A 14,987-nucleotide genomic window follows, 5' to 3' on the forward strand; every position below is an offset into this window, starting at 1 on the left:
ACATACAAAAATAGGCATGTTTGGAATTGAAGTTAGTTTTGTTCAACTTTGTTAAGGTAAACCCAATCTCTGAAAATAAACATAATGTTGATATTTGGTATCCCTGATACCTTTACATTAATAATAATAATTTAATTTCTCTAGTTCATGTCTTGATTAACTTTTTCTACATTTCACAACAGTACTGACACAAACAGTTTGGACAAATGCTTTATTTTATATGCGAAACAGGCTGTCAAAGCAGGTCCATTCCTCATTTGTTATGGATCCACTCTGCTAGAATAGTGCAAAGTGCGGTTGAACGAAAGCATGACATCATCTCTCTGCAATCCCGACGCTCTCCTTACTAAGCCAAATATTGAACGGTGGGATGATGGAAAAGCTTGTCACTTCAGAGTACTTCTGTATATCCAAGCGTCATTTCAAGATGGATGTGTTGTGGGGAAAAGTCATAAACAGGGTTTGTCGTAAAGTGGATTAAAGTGCGCATAAATTGATACACATATACAAAATTGTTGTTAGGGTGAATAATTGCTATATGCTTTCTAGACACAGAGGCTGTAGAAAGGAACAAATGTGGTGGGAAAAGAAGTTTACTTTTTTTGCACTATAGCAAGTGAAAATGTGCGGTTCTTACCATAAAAGAATAGTTCACTCAAAAATTTTAATTCTTTCATTTCTCACCCTCATGTCAGTTTAAACCATAAAATACAGTCTTTCATTGCACATTAAAGGAGATTTTTTAATAATGTGCTGGAGTTTTAAAGCTTCAAAAAGAACGCAAAATATATGCATCATAAAAAAATTCCACATGGCTCATGCACTGTACTCTTAACACATTCATGCTGTGCATGATAATTAGACCAAATTTATGTAATTATTTAGTTATTTATATATAGGGGAAGTTGTGGCCTAATGGTTAGAGAGTCAGACTCGTAATCCAAAGGTTGCGGGTTCGAGTCTCGAGCCGGCAGGGATTGTAGGTGGGGAGAGTGAAAGTCCAGCGCTCTCTCCACCCTCAATACCACGACTGAGGTGCCCTTGAGCAAGGCACCGAACCCCCAACTGCTCCCCGGGCGCCGCAGCATAAATGGCTGCCCACTGCTCCGGGTGTGTGTTCACTGCTATGTGTGTGCACGTTGGATGGGTTAAATTCAGAGCACGAATTCCGAGTATGGGTCACCATACTTGGCCGTATGTCACTTCACTTCACTTCACTTCACTTATTTAGATATTGCCATATAGAGGCCATTTTAGGTTAAGTACATTTTTTAAAGTGTCTGTATCGAGAATAGAAGATGACCAAAAATATGAAGTTCCAAACTTAATTCTCCCTGTAGGTAGCACCACAATGGGGTTTGAACTCGGAGCTCAAGCCAAGCCTCGAGTTCAAACCTCCATTGAGAACAGCAAGCCAAGTTCGTTTACCATGAACCACCAGGACTGGATGTGCAGGCAAACTCATGAATTGTGATTAGAATTGCTTTGCTTGGTTGAATAAAAAAAAAAAAAATCTGGTTCAAAATCAGAAAGCTTCAAATTGCACTTTAGAAGCTTATCTGACTTATTTTAACCTTGTATTGAACATCATAGTTTTCTCTGTGTTTTTGCCTAACTTTATTTTATTGTTCTCACTCTGTATTTTGGTAAAGCCGTGCCTGATGCTAGACACTGTGCAACGTTATTTTTTTTGTTTTTTTAAAAACACGTTTCTTCCTAAAAACATATTATCTATCCAAAATATGGAATGCTTTTCTGCAGTGCTAAGAGGTCATGCCATGATGTATCAGTCTTCTATTGGTCACATGTCTTCGTGTTATACAAATTTGCAAGGCAGAGCTCAACAAACTTGAACTTTGGAATGCAGCGAAATTTCCATGAATTTGTGTTTCCTGTGTTCCATATTCATATGGAATGAAAAGTGTATACTGTGATCGTCCCTTAAGGATGTTTTTGGGGTTGGTGCAATGTATCCCCCTTTAGCGTCCTGTTGCCAAACAAGCCCTCTGAACAGTTCAAAAGTTGTATAAAGAACATGTCCATGTAAGGGTTCAGGGTCATTTCTTTAGCATTCATGACTAGCATTAACTACACCACCATTTAGACCCATATAAGATAGAGATTGTGATAAAGACAGGGAAACTGAATTAAGTCAATTTTTTAAGTCAGTAAGTCCCTTTACTGGTTAAGCTGAACGGGGGGTGGGGATAGAGTTGGTGTGTGGGGGGATTTATCTCCTCCAGACAAGCTCTCTTTTCATCAGGCAGGGATCGCTCACCCTGTTTATTTTTTGTCTGCCTGCATGAATGCTAACAGACAATGATGTCATTCAAGATGCAAATATTACCCCACGTTTGAGTCTTTGGTTACAAAGATGCATTTTTGTCGTACGTCTATACACACAGACCTTTTAAGAAGAGCAATACAGATTTTGAAGGGTGTATGTGACTTATTTTAACCTGATTCTCTTTTTTTTCTCCATCATTCCACAGAGAGATGTTTAGAAGACCATGAACTGGTTGTCCAAGTGCAGGCGTCAATGACCAGTGAGAGTAAATTTCTCTTCAGGAAGAACTATGCCAAATATGAATTCTTTAAAAATCCTTTGGTAAGTTAATCCAAGACCTCACTTGAACTATTTCATAATTAGGTTAAGGTTTTTTTATTTCCATCTCGTAGTCTAGGTGTAGGCGTAGGTGTCAGTAGGTACATAAGTAACGTGACACGGATTATCGCTGAAGGAAAGTTCCTCACATTAATGGACTGTTTTCAGTCTTACTTGGTAGATGCAGATATCAAGTGACATGATTCCAGTTCAGTGAGCTGCTCTCACACAATCCAAAAGAAACCCATGCCTCTTACTGTTTGGGCTGGTAATCAAACACTTTCACAAACATTCAGTCCTCTTGTAAATTCAGCTGGAGACAGAGAGGGGAAGGAAATCTGTGCTTTAATCGTAAGATTTTTTTTTTTGACCCTTGACTCTGTTTTAAATTGCTGTAACACAAGTACGCTATTGACTATAGAAACTTTGGTAACACTTTCTTTGGGCCTGTTTACACATAGTCACCTTATGCACCTTGATTGATCAGATTGCATCCCATTAACACTTGGCAAACTGTATGTGCTTTCATAAAATGAATAAAAAACGAATTATATTAAATACACAATCATATATAGTGTGACTTCCATAAAGATTGTCAAGCTAGTCAGCAAAATTTTCACCCAATCTGACACTGACAATTAGTTTCATGATGATTTCTCCATCCATTTGTCTCATCCATGATTGTTCAGTCACTTGTGGGACTGCCAAGCATTTGTATGCTGATGTTTTTCCATTTAAGTATGTGGCCTGAACAGCTGGATGTGGCTTTTGGAATACTGGATTCGGATAAATCTTGATCTGGTGAAAATTTACAGTTAAACTTCTGTAGCCAATTTCGAACACAGCTCTGCTAGTTTCATGTTTTCTTTCTTCTCACATAATAAAATAATTTCAACTCTCATCAAAATTTCATGTTGATTTATTATTTATTTGATAAGTAACAGTGTAAAAAGATAAAGTCAGCTAATTTATAACAAAAACAATAAAACCCCTCAGGGGTTCATGTTGAGGATTCGAGGATCATTTTGCAATAACAAATGATGGACTTTATATTATTATTTACATATAATACATAACAGCTCATTGACGTATTCAGTTGGTTATGCTATAAAACGTAAGTAATTTAGAATATTTATGTCAGTTCATTATTTAATATAGTGCAGGTTATATACAATGCCAATGATTTTTGTTTAAATTCTAAGACATTATGTGCACTGTAGATAATATTTGTTATGAATTGTTTCAAGTTATTTTCTGAGCTATGCAACGCTTTGTGCTGAATCTCCTGAAATTCCTTGTGGTGTAGAAAATCATTAGAAGAAAGTCAATGGGTGGCAAGCTTATGCTTTTAAAAGATTATGTAATACTCCATTGTTTTGTGGGATTTTGGACCAAGGAGCTTTTTGAATAATTTCAAATAATTGCTATTTTCTTTCATCCACCTTAACCACTAAAACAGGGTTTTTCCAGCAGTCATTACAAAACCTTTCCCTTTGTTGAAGATTGTTTTTTCTGGGTGATGAGGTAAAATGTTAAACAAGCAGATGTATATCTTTAATCATAGAAAAATTCTTGTTACTTTGCATTATTATTAGTAGTAGTATTACTGTAGATGTAGTAGACTTTTTCATTTAATAAGCATCATACTACTAATTCATTCACACTCAACATTGAGATGTAAATGTAAAGAGTTCTGTTAAATGGAGTGTCTATTTACACTAAGTGCAAATACACTAACTCCGCCCACCAACATGCGGTTGGGGTTGTCAAAACTACAAAAGACGGTTGATAAACATCAGCTCCAGTGGCGTAGGTGATAAAGCGTGTGCTGTAGTCTTTTTAATGTGATCGACCCTTTTCAAATCTCATATCTCATTGGAAAGGCAATTATTTTCAAATAAAAATGAAAAAGTTGAAAATAAAGTAGGGTTAGGGTAAGTGTAGGGAGGGCTTTATTGTCCCAATAAGGTGGCATCCATTTAATAATTTGAATTGAAATTATAATTTACACACAATACTTTATCATTGCATACTGTTTCATAATGTACTATAATACTGAGGTGCAGAAAATTGCCACTGTTTGCAATAAGCAGTAAAATAGCGGAAAATCCTTCTGTTTTAACACAGTGTAAATAGAATCTCTAGCTGTTTGCACTTAGTGTAAATAGCATCTATCGCTAAGAAAACATGTTGTTTTGTTTTTTTGACAGAACTTCTTCCCAGAGCAAATGGTTGCCTGGTGTCAGGAGACCAATGGGACCATCCCCCCTTCTCAGCTCCTGCAGGTACAACACAGACGTGTTCTCTTTTCATAATTGACTGATTATTTTATTACAGTATGAATAAATTTTTTTATTTTATTTTTTTATAAAAGAACCGTTCTCTAATTATACACGCGTTTAGTCAGATTTAGCTCATTTCCTCGAGTCCCCCATAACCTTCCTGGATCTCCAGTTTAAAAAAAATATTACTTTTAATCAGTGGTTTATTAGCATATTCAGACCTTTGTTAAAACTTGGTTGTGAATAGTTCACAAAGAAAAGAAAACCACACATCTTAGCTGACTGTTTGATTTATTGAACTTTCAATTATTTTCTTCCTTTACCTACAGAACTTCTTAAACTCCAGCAGTTGTCCTGAGATCCAGGGATATTTGTATGTGAAAGAAATGGGCAGGAAATCATGGAAGAAACTGTATGTGTTTTTAAGACGGTCAGGGTTCTACTTCTCAACAAAAGGAACGTCAAAGGTGAGTTATGTTTCATAATGAAATGGCAAACCTAAACTTAAATTTTGCTTACTTTATTTCTAAAAAACCTAGTCTGTTTTACCAGTCTACATCACGTACAAGCCTCTGTTAATGTCATCAGGTGCTGGTTAGAACTGACCCCTCCCCCATTTCTGAGTGCTCTTTTAGTGCCCTCTCCCCTCCTTATCCATTAAATGATATGAGCTGTTGGCTGATCTTTCACAGGAGCCCAGGCATTTACAGCTACTAGCAGACCTGGAGGACAGCAATGTCTTTACAGTAACAACAGGGAGAAAGCTTCACAATGCACCGACTGACTTTGAATTCTGCATTAAAGTAAGTTTATGTGATCTGTTATCAGAACTCTTCAATTAGATAAGCTCTGAAAAGTTCAATGTTAACTATTCAACACAAATTCAGTCTAAAAAGCTTTAAGCATCACACTGCCTTATGCAGTTAAAAATCTCACAAAATTTTAGTAACAGAGTGACTAATGTTGTGCATTATGATTATTTGCAGCCTAACAAAGTAAGGAATGAAGTGAAAGAACTGAGGATGTTGTGTGCAGAGGACGAGCAGAGCAGAACATGCTGGATGACGGCCTTCAGACTCTTCAAGGTTGGTAGTGGAACCACATTTCACTGGCTGATGGACCTGTGCCTTTTTCTTGGCTGATTTAGAAACTGTACCCTTTCCATGTTACATCTGGAACCTGAGCCTTTTTTCCTGACTGCGCTAGAACCCACAGTCTTTCCCTGGCTGATCTAAAACCCACATCCTTTCCCTGTTTTATCCTTATCCTGGTTTATTTAACCTTAACCTCTTCATTGAATGATCTAGAGCCTGAAAAATGTCACTGACTGATCTGATACCTTTTTTTTACTGGCAGTTTTAAAGGGCACTCTCTGCACCCTCTCTGTGGTTCATCTAGAACCTAAACTTTAGCTGATTGAGCTAGAACCCACACCCTTTCCCGGGTAATCTAAAACCCACACCTTTTTCCCTGGCCAATCTAACATTTGTACCCTTTCCTTGACTGATCTTCTGTTGAACCTGCAAACCTTCCCTGGCTGATCTAGAATGCTCACCTTATCCAGGCTGATCTAGAACCACCTCCTTTCCTTGCCTGATCTAAAATATTCTTTCTTTGGCTAATCTAGAAACTGCTAATTTCCCTGACTAATCTAGAACCCATTGCTTTCCATGGCTATTATAAAAACTGAACCCATCATATGTTCATCTAGAAAGTGCACCCTTTCCAGAATCTGAGCCTTCTTCCTGACTGATCTAGAACCCATATGCATTTCAGGGTTTATCTAAAACCGATGTCCTTTCCCTGACTGATCTACAACATGCACTCTTTCCTTAGCTCTTCTAGAACCTGCATTCTTTCCCTGGGTGATCTAAAACCCTCAAACTTTTTAAGGCTGGTCTAGAACCTACACCCTTTTCTTTGACTGATCTAGAGCATCTGTGACAAACACAATGTAGTGATGTTTTATGCATCAGATGTAAATAATGTATGACATGTTGTGTACTGAAATGACAAGTTTATCGTTCTTTTTTCAACTGTTTAACACTTTTGAAATGTTTTTCTTCCTTAAAGTATGGAATATTACTCTATCAAAATTACAAGATCCCCCAGCAGCGAAAAACATTGCTTTCACACTTCTCAGCGCCTGTGGTAAGACACTCACTCACTCCATTCTCTCTTTTTTCCTCTCTACCTCACAGATGGAGCATTAATCAGACATGTGTCAGTATGTGGGCCATGATATCACATTATGGAATGATTGTTCAAGTGTTGGCAGTGAAGTTATTATTACAGCTTGTCCTATGGATATTATGCAATGCTGGCAATTTTTGAAAAAATGAACAGAGATCAATCCATGCATGTTCATGTTATGCTTAACAAGTTTTGACTACTGCTTACTGGTTTAGAACATGCACTATAGATATTGACTAGATAATTATCAAAAGACAACACATTTGTAATATGGCAAACAAAATCGCTGTAACTTCCGATCTTCTTTTCCAGAGGAGTGTCTCAGAGAACTCTCTGGTAGCCATGGATTTCTCAGGGAGGATAGGCCGAGTGATTGACAATCCTGTGGAGGCTCAGAGTGCTGCCATGGAGGAGGGACATGCCTGGAGAGTCAGTTCCAAAAATCTTTGTTTTGATTGTTTGATTATTATATATTTTTAAATATCCAACAGACGTTCTATGATGATCTACATCAACAGATAATATAAATCATGTTTCTAAGCAGTGTTTACCAGGGCAACACAAATAATGCAGACATAAAATTTGTCAATAGAATATATGAGTTAATATTTACTGTTTTGTAATCAAATTAGCATTATGTAGAAATGTTTGATTGACTGTGTGGTTTATGTCTCTAAATCTTTTTTTCAGAAGAGAAGTCAGCGTATGAATATACTAGGAAGCCCCAGCCCATTACACCCCTCATCATTAAGTGGAGGTACATTCTAGAGTGTTTAAATCAGTATTTTGACATATATATTTACTTTTTTACATTTGTATTTACTTTATCGTGCCTAATCATGTATTTGAAAGAAACCAAGGCTACAATTATTAGATTGTACAGATACAGTAAAATGGTGAATAATTATTATAATTTAATGCTATCAATTTTAATATATTTTAAAATATATTATCGATCGGAGGGCAAAGCTGAATTTTCAGTAGCCATTACTCCAGTCAATGTCATGAGATCCTTAAGAAATTATTGTAATATGCTGGTTTGGTGCTTAAGAAACATTACTTATTATTATCAATTTTAAAAACAGTTGTGCTTAATATTTTTTTGGAAAACATTGAGTATTTTAATGAATTGAAAGTTAAAGTAAATTCTTTGCAACAAAGTGAAATTATTAGTGTAATGCATTTTTGCTGAATAAAAATTATTTATTTATTTTCATGTAAACAGTGATATGTTTAGTATGAATCCAAAGTCCAGACTTTTGGCTGGTAATGTAAATAAAATTTGATTAAAAACAAAAAGTTAGAATTAATTACTATTACTATACATCATGGTCTTAATAAGAACAGTTCATTAATGTCAGGTCATGTAGATGAAATCCTTGCAGTATAAGAAAGTCCAATACATGCCTTTAAAGGGAAAATACCATTGAATATGCACAGTACTCCATAGAAAACTGCTCACCATCATCCTTGTCTTAAAAGCATTTTGAATATCCTCTGATCCAGTTATCCACAGAACTCAGCTGTGGTTTCACGGTCGTATTTCACGAGAGGAGTCCCACAAGATGATCCATCAGCAGGGCAGAGTGGATGGGTACATATCACAGCTCATTAGTTATTCTCAAAACCATTCTGGATGACTCTCTGTTCTAATTATGCAAGATATAGTTACACGTAATTGTCTTTTGTGCAACAGAATGTTTCTCTTGAGGGATAGCCAGAGCAATCCTAAGGCATTTGTACTCACAATGTGTCACCACCAGAAAATCAAACATTTCCAGATTTTACCGGTAAGATTTTATAGTTTCCTGCACTCAAAACATGTAGCATATTAACTTTGTTTGCTGATGCACACATGGCATATCCTTAAAACAGTCAAGTATTCCAAGTATGCATTAGATTTTTTTAATACTACGTTGTTGAGAATGAGTGTGAAAGACAAGAAACGTACAGATGCGCTGATGCAAATGTTGGGTCAGTGCATTGCAAGTGCACAGCACTCTGTACATAACAAGCATTCTTGCTTTGCAGTGCCGGTAACAAACCTCAAAATACTCCAGGAGGGCGATAGAGTTAAACTTCAAAAGGTTGAGGCTTTAAACTGTGTTATTAATCAGGTATCTGGCTATAAACATGTCAGCATGACTCAATTAACATGCTCAGCAAGAATCTTTTCAAACCGTAGCCCTGCCAGTAGAGGTTAAATTGCATGAATTTAAATTGCAGCCTGATTCATTTCAGAATGCATAAATGTTTTATGTTTTCCATTTTCCAGTGTGAAGAAGACGGTCAGATGTTCTTGAGCCTCGACGACGGCGCCACCAAATTCACAGACCTGATCCAGTTGGTGGAGTTTTACATGCTGAACAGAGGAGTTTTGCCTTGCAAACTTAAACACCCCTGCACCACTGTGGCCTTATGACCTCCATTTGCCTGATTCCGCCTAAAGACAAACACTCAGACGCCGTGTGCTGTGGTGTAATGCTGTGCTGCTGGGCTGGAGAAAAGCACACTGCGAGAGCAACTCTCTATCAAGGAGAGAGGGAATCAAAAGAACAAACACAAACAGGACCAGCAAGAAATAAAGGAAATAAAGCTTGTGTGTTAGCTGCTGACGAACCTCTCAGCCACCTGCACACTTGACCGTGGCCAGAGCAGGTTCTCAGGACAATCATCCAGAGGGAGTCTTCAGGATCCGCGGTCTTAATCGTGCAGATAATGGTTTGGGAAGACCAGCAGAACACTTTCATTTTGCACTCGTGAACCAGGAACAACCAAGCTATGGCAATTGTTGCTTTCATAAATGGAGCAGATTTGATTCTAGAATGTCCTGTGAGATGCCGACACCCGATTGGTGGTTTCTGTACTGTGAAAAGACATTGACGTTAAATTTGTGCTTTCTATGGTTTTCATCGGTAATCACTAGAATATTTAGACACTTGTTTTCTTTTTATGTGCTCTTTGCGTTGAGCAAAGAACTCTCATGCATAGTGCATTTAGCCTCTTTTATCGTCTTAAACACTTGTGTAGTTTTTCCACTTCACAAAACATAACCTGCAGCACTCTCTACTGGCCATACCAAGAATTAACGTGTCCCTTCACTCCTTCAAGGAATAGTTGATCTCAAAAATGAAATTGGGTTATTTACTCACCCTATTGTTGTACAAAAACCATATGACTTTATTATACTTTTTTTTTTTTTGGTCGTTGTTGTTGAAAACAGATAAAGATAAATTACCATTTTTTATAGTTCATAGAAACCATGGCTTTTAGTTTCAAGGACTAAAAAAAAAAACACCATGAAAGTATTAAATATGACTCATGTGCTATATTTCAAGCCATACAACAGTATTGTATCCGAAACCGCAAGAGGGTTGAGTCCGGTTATAAATGTTCCCGTGTGCATGACAACTCAAGAGTCCAGTCTTGAGTACTAAAACACTGCCGTGTGATTGCTTTGTGTGAGGAACCATCTGAAATTTTGACGTCAAGCCAAGCTTACGTCTAACTCATATCTGCTAAAATAAAAGAGAAAAGATTTTGGAAAGGCATGAAGGTGAAAAATTATGGCCAAATTACATTTTTGAGTGAACTATTCCTTTAAACATGAATAAAAGAACATGGCCTGACATCACCACCACATCCTTTAGGAACGGTGCCTTGATTTTAAAGTGAAGTGTGTTGAGTAATAACCACTAAACCCTCTGCTGGGAACTCCGCTGTGGGTCGCAGTCTATCAGGAGCTAGATCAACAAACTGGAATCTTTAGAACTGCTGTCATCTTCAGTCCCAGCTCCAGTCTATTTTTGTTGTTGACTTTCTAGTTTTCTCTCCATGTTTCGAAAGATTGTTTCGAGGACAGCACACTGTGAAGCTCGGGCTAAGAACACCCACAGAAAGATGGGGTTCGAATTTATAATCTGCCTTGTCCATGGTAGCAGTAACGAATTTGTAAAGATATATATATATATTTTTTTTTTTTGTACTTGTGACGCAATGTAAAGAAAGAGCCATGTTTTTAGTTTGTACCTATATTGTATTAAACTAGATAGAGAGGGCATAGCCACCATGTCTACAAGTTCACCCAAGATATCAGTGCATAGTTAAATGCAAATGACGCAATCATTTTTAAGCATTGCTTCAACAAATTTATTTATTTATCTGGATTTGATTACTTGAAAATTAGTTTCGTTTGTTCTCAGCGCTGTTCAATAATATTCTTCCACAATTTTTTTGTGAATTTTTTTGGACCTCAGTTAACTACACCCCCTTTGTTGAATCTTTTTAACACTAATTCTTCATCAACATCCTACTGTAGAACACCACCTTCATGGTCTTTATTAATGGTAGAGTCAGTAAAGCCTGTTCAATGGGTTGTACTGTTGTGTACATTGCTGTCAATTGTTAATCTGACACTATATTGAAAACACATCTTTTGGAAAAATATTCCAGTGGACAAAAACACAAGTTAGCAGACGATATGGTGCAGCCCAATGAACAGACATGTATTGCACATGTATTCCAGACAGCTTTGTTTTCATTCATGTTAGATGAACTATCGCGTCTACACAATTAAAGGGATAGTTCACCCAAAAATGAAAATTCTGTCAACATTTACTCACCCTGTATGAATTTCTTTGTTCTGCTGAACACAAAGGAAGATATTATGGAGAAAGTTTGTAACCAGGCTGTTTTGGGGCACCATTGACTTCTATAGTAGGAAAAAAAATACTATGGAAGTCAATGGTGCCCCAAAACTGCTCTGTTTCCCACATTCTTCAGAATATCTTCCTTTGTGTTCAGCATAACAAAGACAATCATACAGGGTTGGAACTACTTGAGGGTGAATAAATGATGACAGAATTTAAATTTTTGGATGAACTATCCCTTTAAAATGTAGTTTGCAAATTTCATATTGTTGTCTATAAAATAAATAGTAGTCACAAAGTAACATTAAGCTGTTCATTCATAGATGTATTTTAAGATACATGTAATTCATGGCATTTCAGTTAAGTAAGGGATAATGTACAATCAGCCGGTTTTCGCAAAAAAAAAAAAATCTCAAAAGGGCAATCCTGATATTTTGACTGTACATTATGCTTTTAAAAAAAAATGGAATATTGATTTATTTGATTATGTGACAAGGAATCAAGTATTTCAGAGAGCCGTGTAATAAGAATATGATCTCAGTCTATCAGGTAGTACTTAGACCTCATCGGATGATATAACCACAGAAATAGACTGCAGGGCTTAAGTCAGCGCTATAATTATTCACTTGAATATCTTTCTCAGTGTCAGTTAAGTTAATTCAAGCCTTGAGGATGAGTATGTGTCAGTGTTGATTTAGCTGCAGTTTGGGTGGGTCGTACATTCACCAAAAGACACAAGCATACTCACGCAAGCTTTCTGAGCTTGACATTATTGTCTTTATTTTTCAGGGTTTGATAAGTGAAGCTATACAATCAGCCAGCCAACATTTCAGTTATGATGCTATTAATTAGCATAGTCTGCAACCAGTTTTGATATACTATAATTCTAGTGAAACAGTCAATATCAGGAATTTTTCCACCTGGTTCAGACAGATGGATGTATTGAGTTTAGAGGTTATATGATTTTTTTTTTTTTCCTGAGATCATTTAACCATAAAAAAGACACAAAGAAAAAAAATAAAAACACAATTTTGGGATTTTGCCAGTGAGGAAGTTGTATAGGTTACACAAAGGCTAGTTTATTATATGTTACTGGTGAATCACCTGTGTGAGTGAAATTGATCTGTAGGGTAGTCTGAGTACCATTAGCGCTTAACTTGTTAACTAGTTGGCCGTTCAGTCTAAAAGTGAGTGTGAGCAGGATGTTTGTTCACAATCCAGACACTCTGGGAGTTAATACAATAATACATAACAGACACATTGTCTGTTCGCATTTATTTAATTTGCAACATTGTTTCGTTTTTACATATATCATGCAACATGCAGCTCAACAGGATACTATAGTTACACTCCATTCATGTACAACTGTTCAAGTTTGTAGATACCACACTGAATTTTTGGATACAGATTGTTTTTTTGTGTGTTTTTTTCACAATGGCATATAAAATGAAGAAACTTGACTTATTTTAGTGCATTTTTATTATTTGGTTAAGTGTGTAAATGTTGAATCTATTCTATTTTATGTTGCTTTGTCATGCTAATTGACGTTAAAGAATATGTTATGTTTGCATTGAGCTGATGGAAAACTGGACTTTGAACTCCTTTAGTCATTGAAGGTCATTATTAAGCTAAATTGCTGTTATAAAAACTCACTTATTCTTACAAATACACTTATTATGAAAACGCTAACAAATTTATGCCTTGTAGATATTGTAGAAATGTTTCTTTAATATGAATCAAAGACAGATGTTGTAGCTTTTTTTCTTTTTGCATTTTCCCCATTGTTGTTTGAAAGAAGCTGGCAGCAGCATTTGCGAAATGTGTGATCTGTTGAGAGTTTATCGGTGAAAGAAATAAATGTCGTTTTTATATTTAAAAGAAATGAATGTAACTGGGTTGCTCAGGGTTGAAGTGGAGGCTGTTTAAAACTGGTCCTGTGGACCAGCAAGACTTCTTCTCTGTATTTTTCTTTTTATTAAACTAACAGTGTACTTCTTTTTGAGTTTTTGACCACACCAGACCTCTAATATTTTCTCTTAATTGATCTCTGGCCTTCAAGATATTCTAGTTTCGTCTGCGACATCTGTAGAATGAGTTGTATCATATAACTTCCACCCTTTCTTAAAGGGATAGTTCACCTAAAAATTAAAAATGATCATTTACGTATCTGCTTTTTTGCCCATACAGTGGAACAGAGCAGCTTGGACATTCTGCTATATCACTCCTTTTGTACTCCATATAGAAACTTTTTTTTTTTTTTTTTTTTTGATGAACTATTCCTTTTAAAATGTTGTACATCAGGTGCCTCGAAACCCTACGGTCCATCCTCTCTCTTCACTAATGTCGAGCTGAGAGGGTGTTCCTTCTCAGGTTATGGTTACTGATCTCGAATTTGTGACCATTTGTCACTAGTATCAGTTCTGATGAAAGAGGAGGTCATGCTTTTGATTACACTCTTCACGTTACAGAGTAATCGCATTATACATAACTAGCAATTTGTAATGAACTTAATGTGTAATTATTGCTATTGTCATGAATCATAACAACATCTAACGTGTGTAACATGAACGCTGTAATGTAAAGCAGTATTTTTTTCATGCCATAATCAGAACCTGCTCCCAACTGTCAGTAATATTTCCTGAGCTTTGTGTATGGTTTCTCAATGCAAAAAAAATAAAAATTATCATGAACCTTAAATGTAAGTAATATAGAAGTAAATATGAATCTATGTCTTTCAGGGAATGAAACAAACAAACAAAAACATGGATAGAAAAAAAATTCAGATTCTGTATTGATAAAGTGTTCTGCTTGGTTCTGTAAATAGCTGAATGGCTTACAAATTCTAATTGTAACCTTTTCAGGTATTTTTGTACAAATAAGGGACTGATATATTCTGCTTAGAATAAAACATTAATTGATTGCTATATCTCAAGGTGTGTTGATATTATCATAAAAAGCAAACATTACACACAGTATTCATATGATTAAGTGACTAGCACTTAATACTTGTGTAGTAGGACTTTGTAAGATGCTTACTGTTAAGGGAACATGTGACTCAGATGTAATTATTATTATTATTATTTATTATTATTTTTTTTTTTGCCAAACCACTTCAACAATGGATTGCTTTAGATTTAAGGTTTATTTGCACATTGCATATTTATTTCATACACAGTAATTCATAGTGTTACATTTTTACATGCAAACTGACTAAATGAAGACAATTAAGAATTAAAATGATTTGTTTTCTTAATTTTA

At 36.0% G+C, this 14,987-nt stretch overlaps 1 protein-coding gene across 2 annotated transcripts in view; it reads left to right on the forward strand.

Annotated features, from left to right (window-relative positions):
* grb10b (growth factor receptor-bound protein 10b) overlaps positions 1-12,724 on the forward strand; it is a 96,233-nt gene extending 83,509 nt beyond the window's left edge. For both annotated transcript variants that reach the window (XM_079445179.1, XM_079445180.1), the window contains 11 exons: positions 2,493-2,608; positions 4,816-4,890; positions 5,217-5,354; positions 5,580-5,690; positions 5,874-5,972; positions 6,961-7,038; positions 7,393-7,509; positions 7,771-7,837; positions 8,587-8,674; positions 8,777-8,870; positions 9,356-12,724. In XM_079445179.1, the coding sequence (XP_079301305.1) occupies positions 2,493-2,608; positions 4,816-4,890; positions 5,217-5,354; positions 5,580-5,690; positions 5,874-5,972; positions 6,961-7,038; positions 7,393-7,509; positions 7,771-7,837; positions 8,587-8,674; positions 8,777-8,870; positions 9,356-9,502 (1,130 nt within the window). In that variant the 3' untranslated portion in view covers positions 9,503-12,724. The remainder of the gene's footprint in view (positions 1-2,492; positions 2,609-4,815; positions 4,891-5,216; positions 5,355-5,579; positions 5,691-5,873; positions 5,973-6,960; positions 7,039-7,392; positions 7,510-7,770; positions 7,838-8,586; positions 8,675-8,776; positions 8,871-9,355) is intronic.
* Positions 12,725-14,987: the final 2,263 nt, after the last annotated feature.

The sequence above is a fragment of the Barbus barbus genome, assembly GCF_936440315.1.
Source record: "Barbus barbus genome assembly, chromosome: 21".
Lineage (NCBI taxonomy): Eukaryota > Metazoa > Chordata > Actinopteri > Cypriniformes > Cyprinidae > Barbus > Barbus barbus.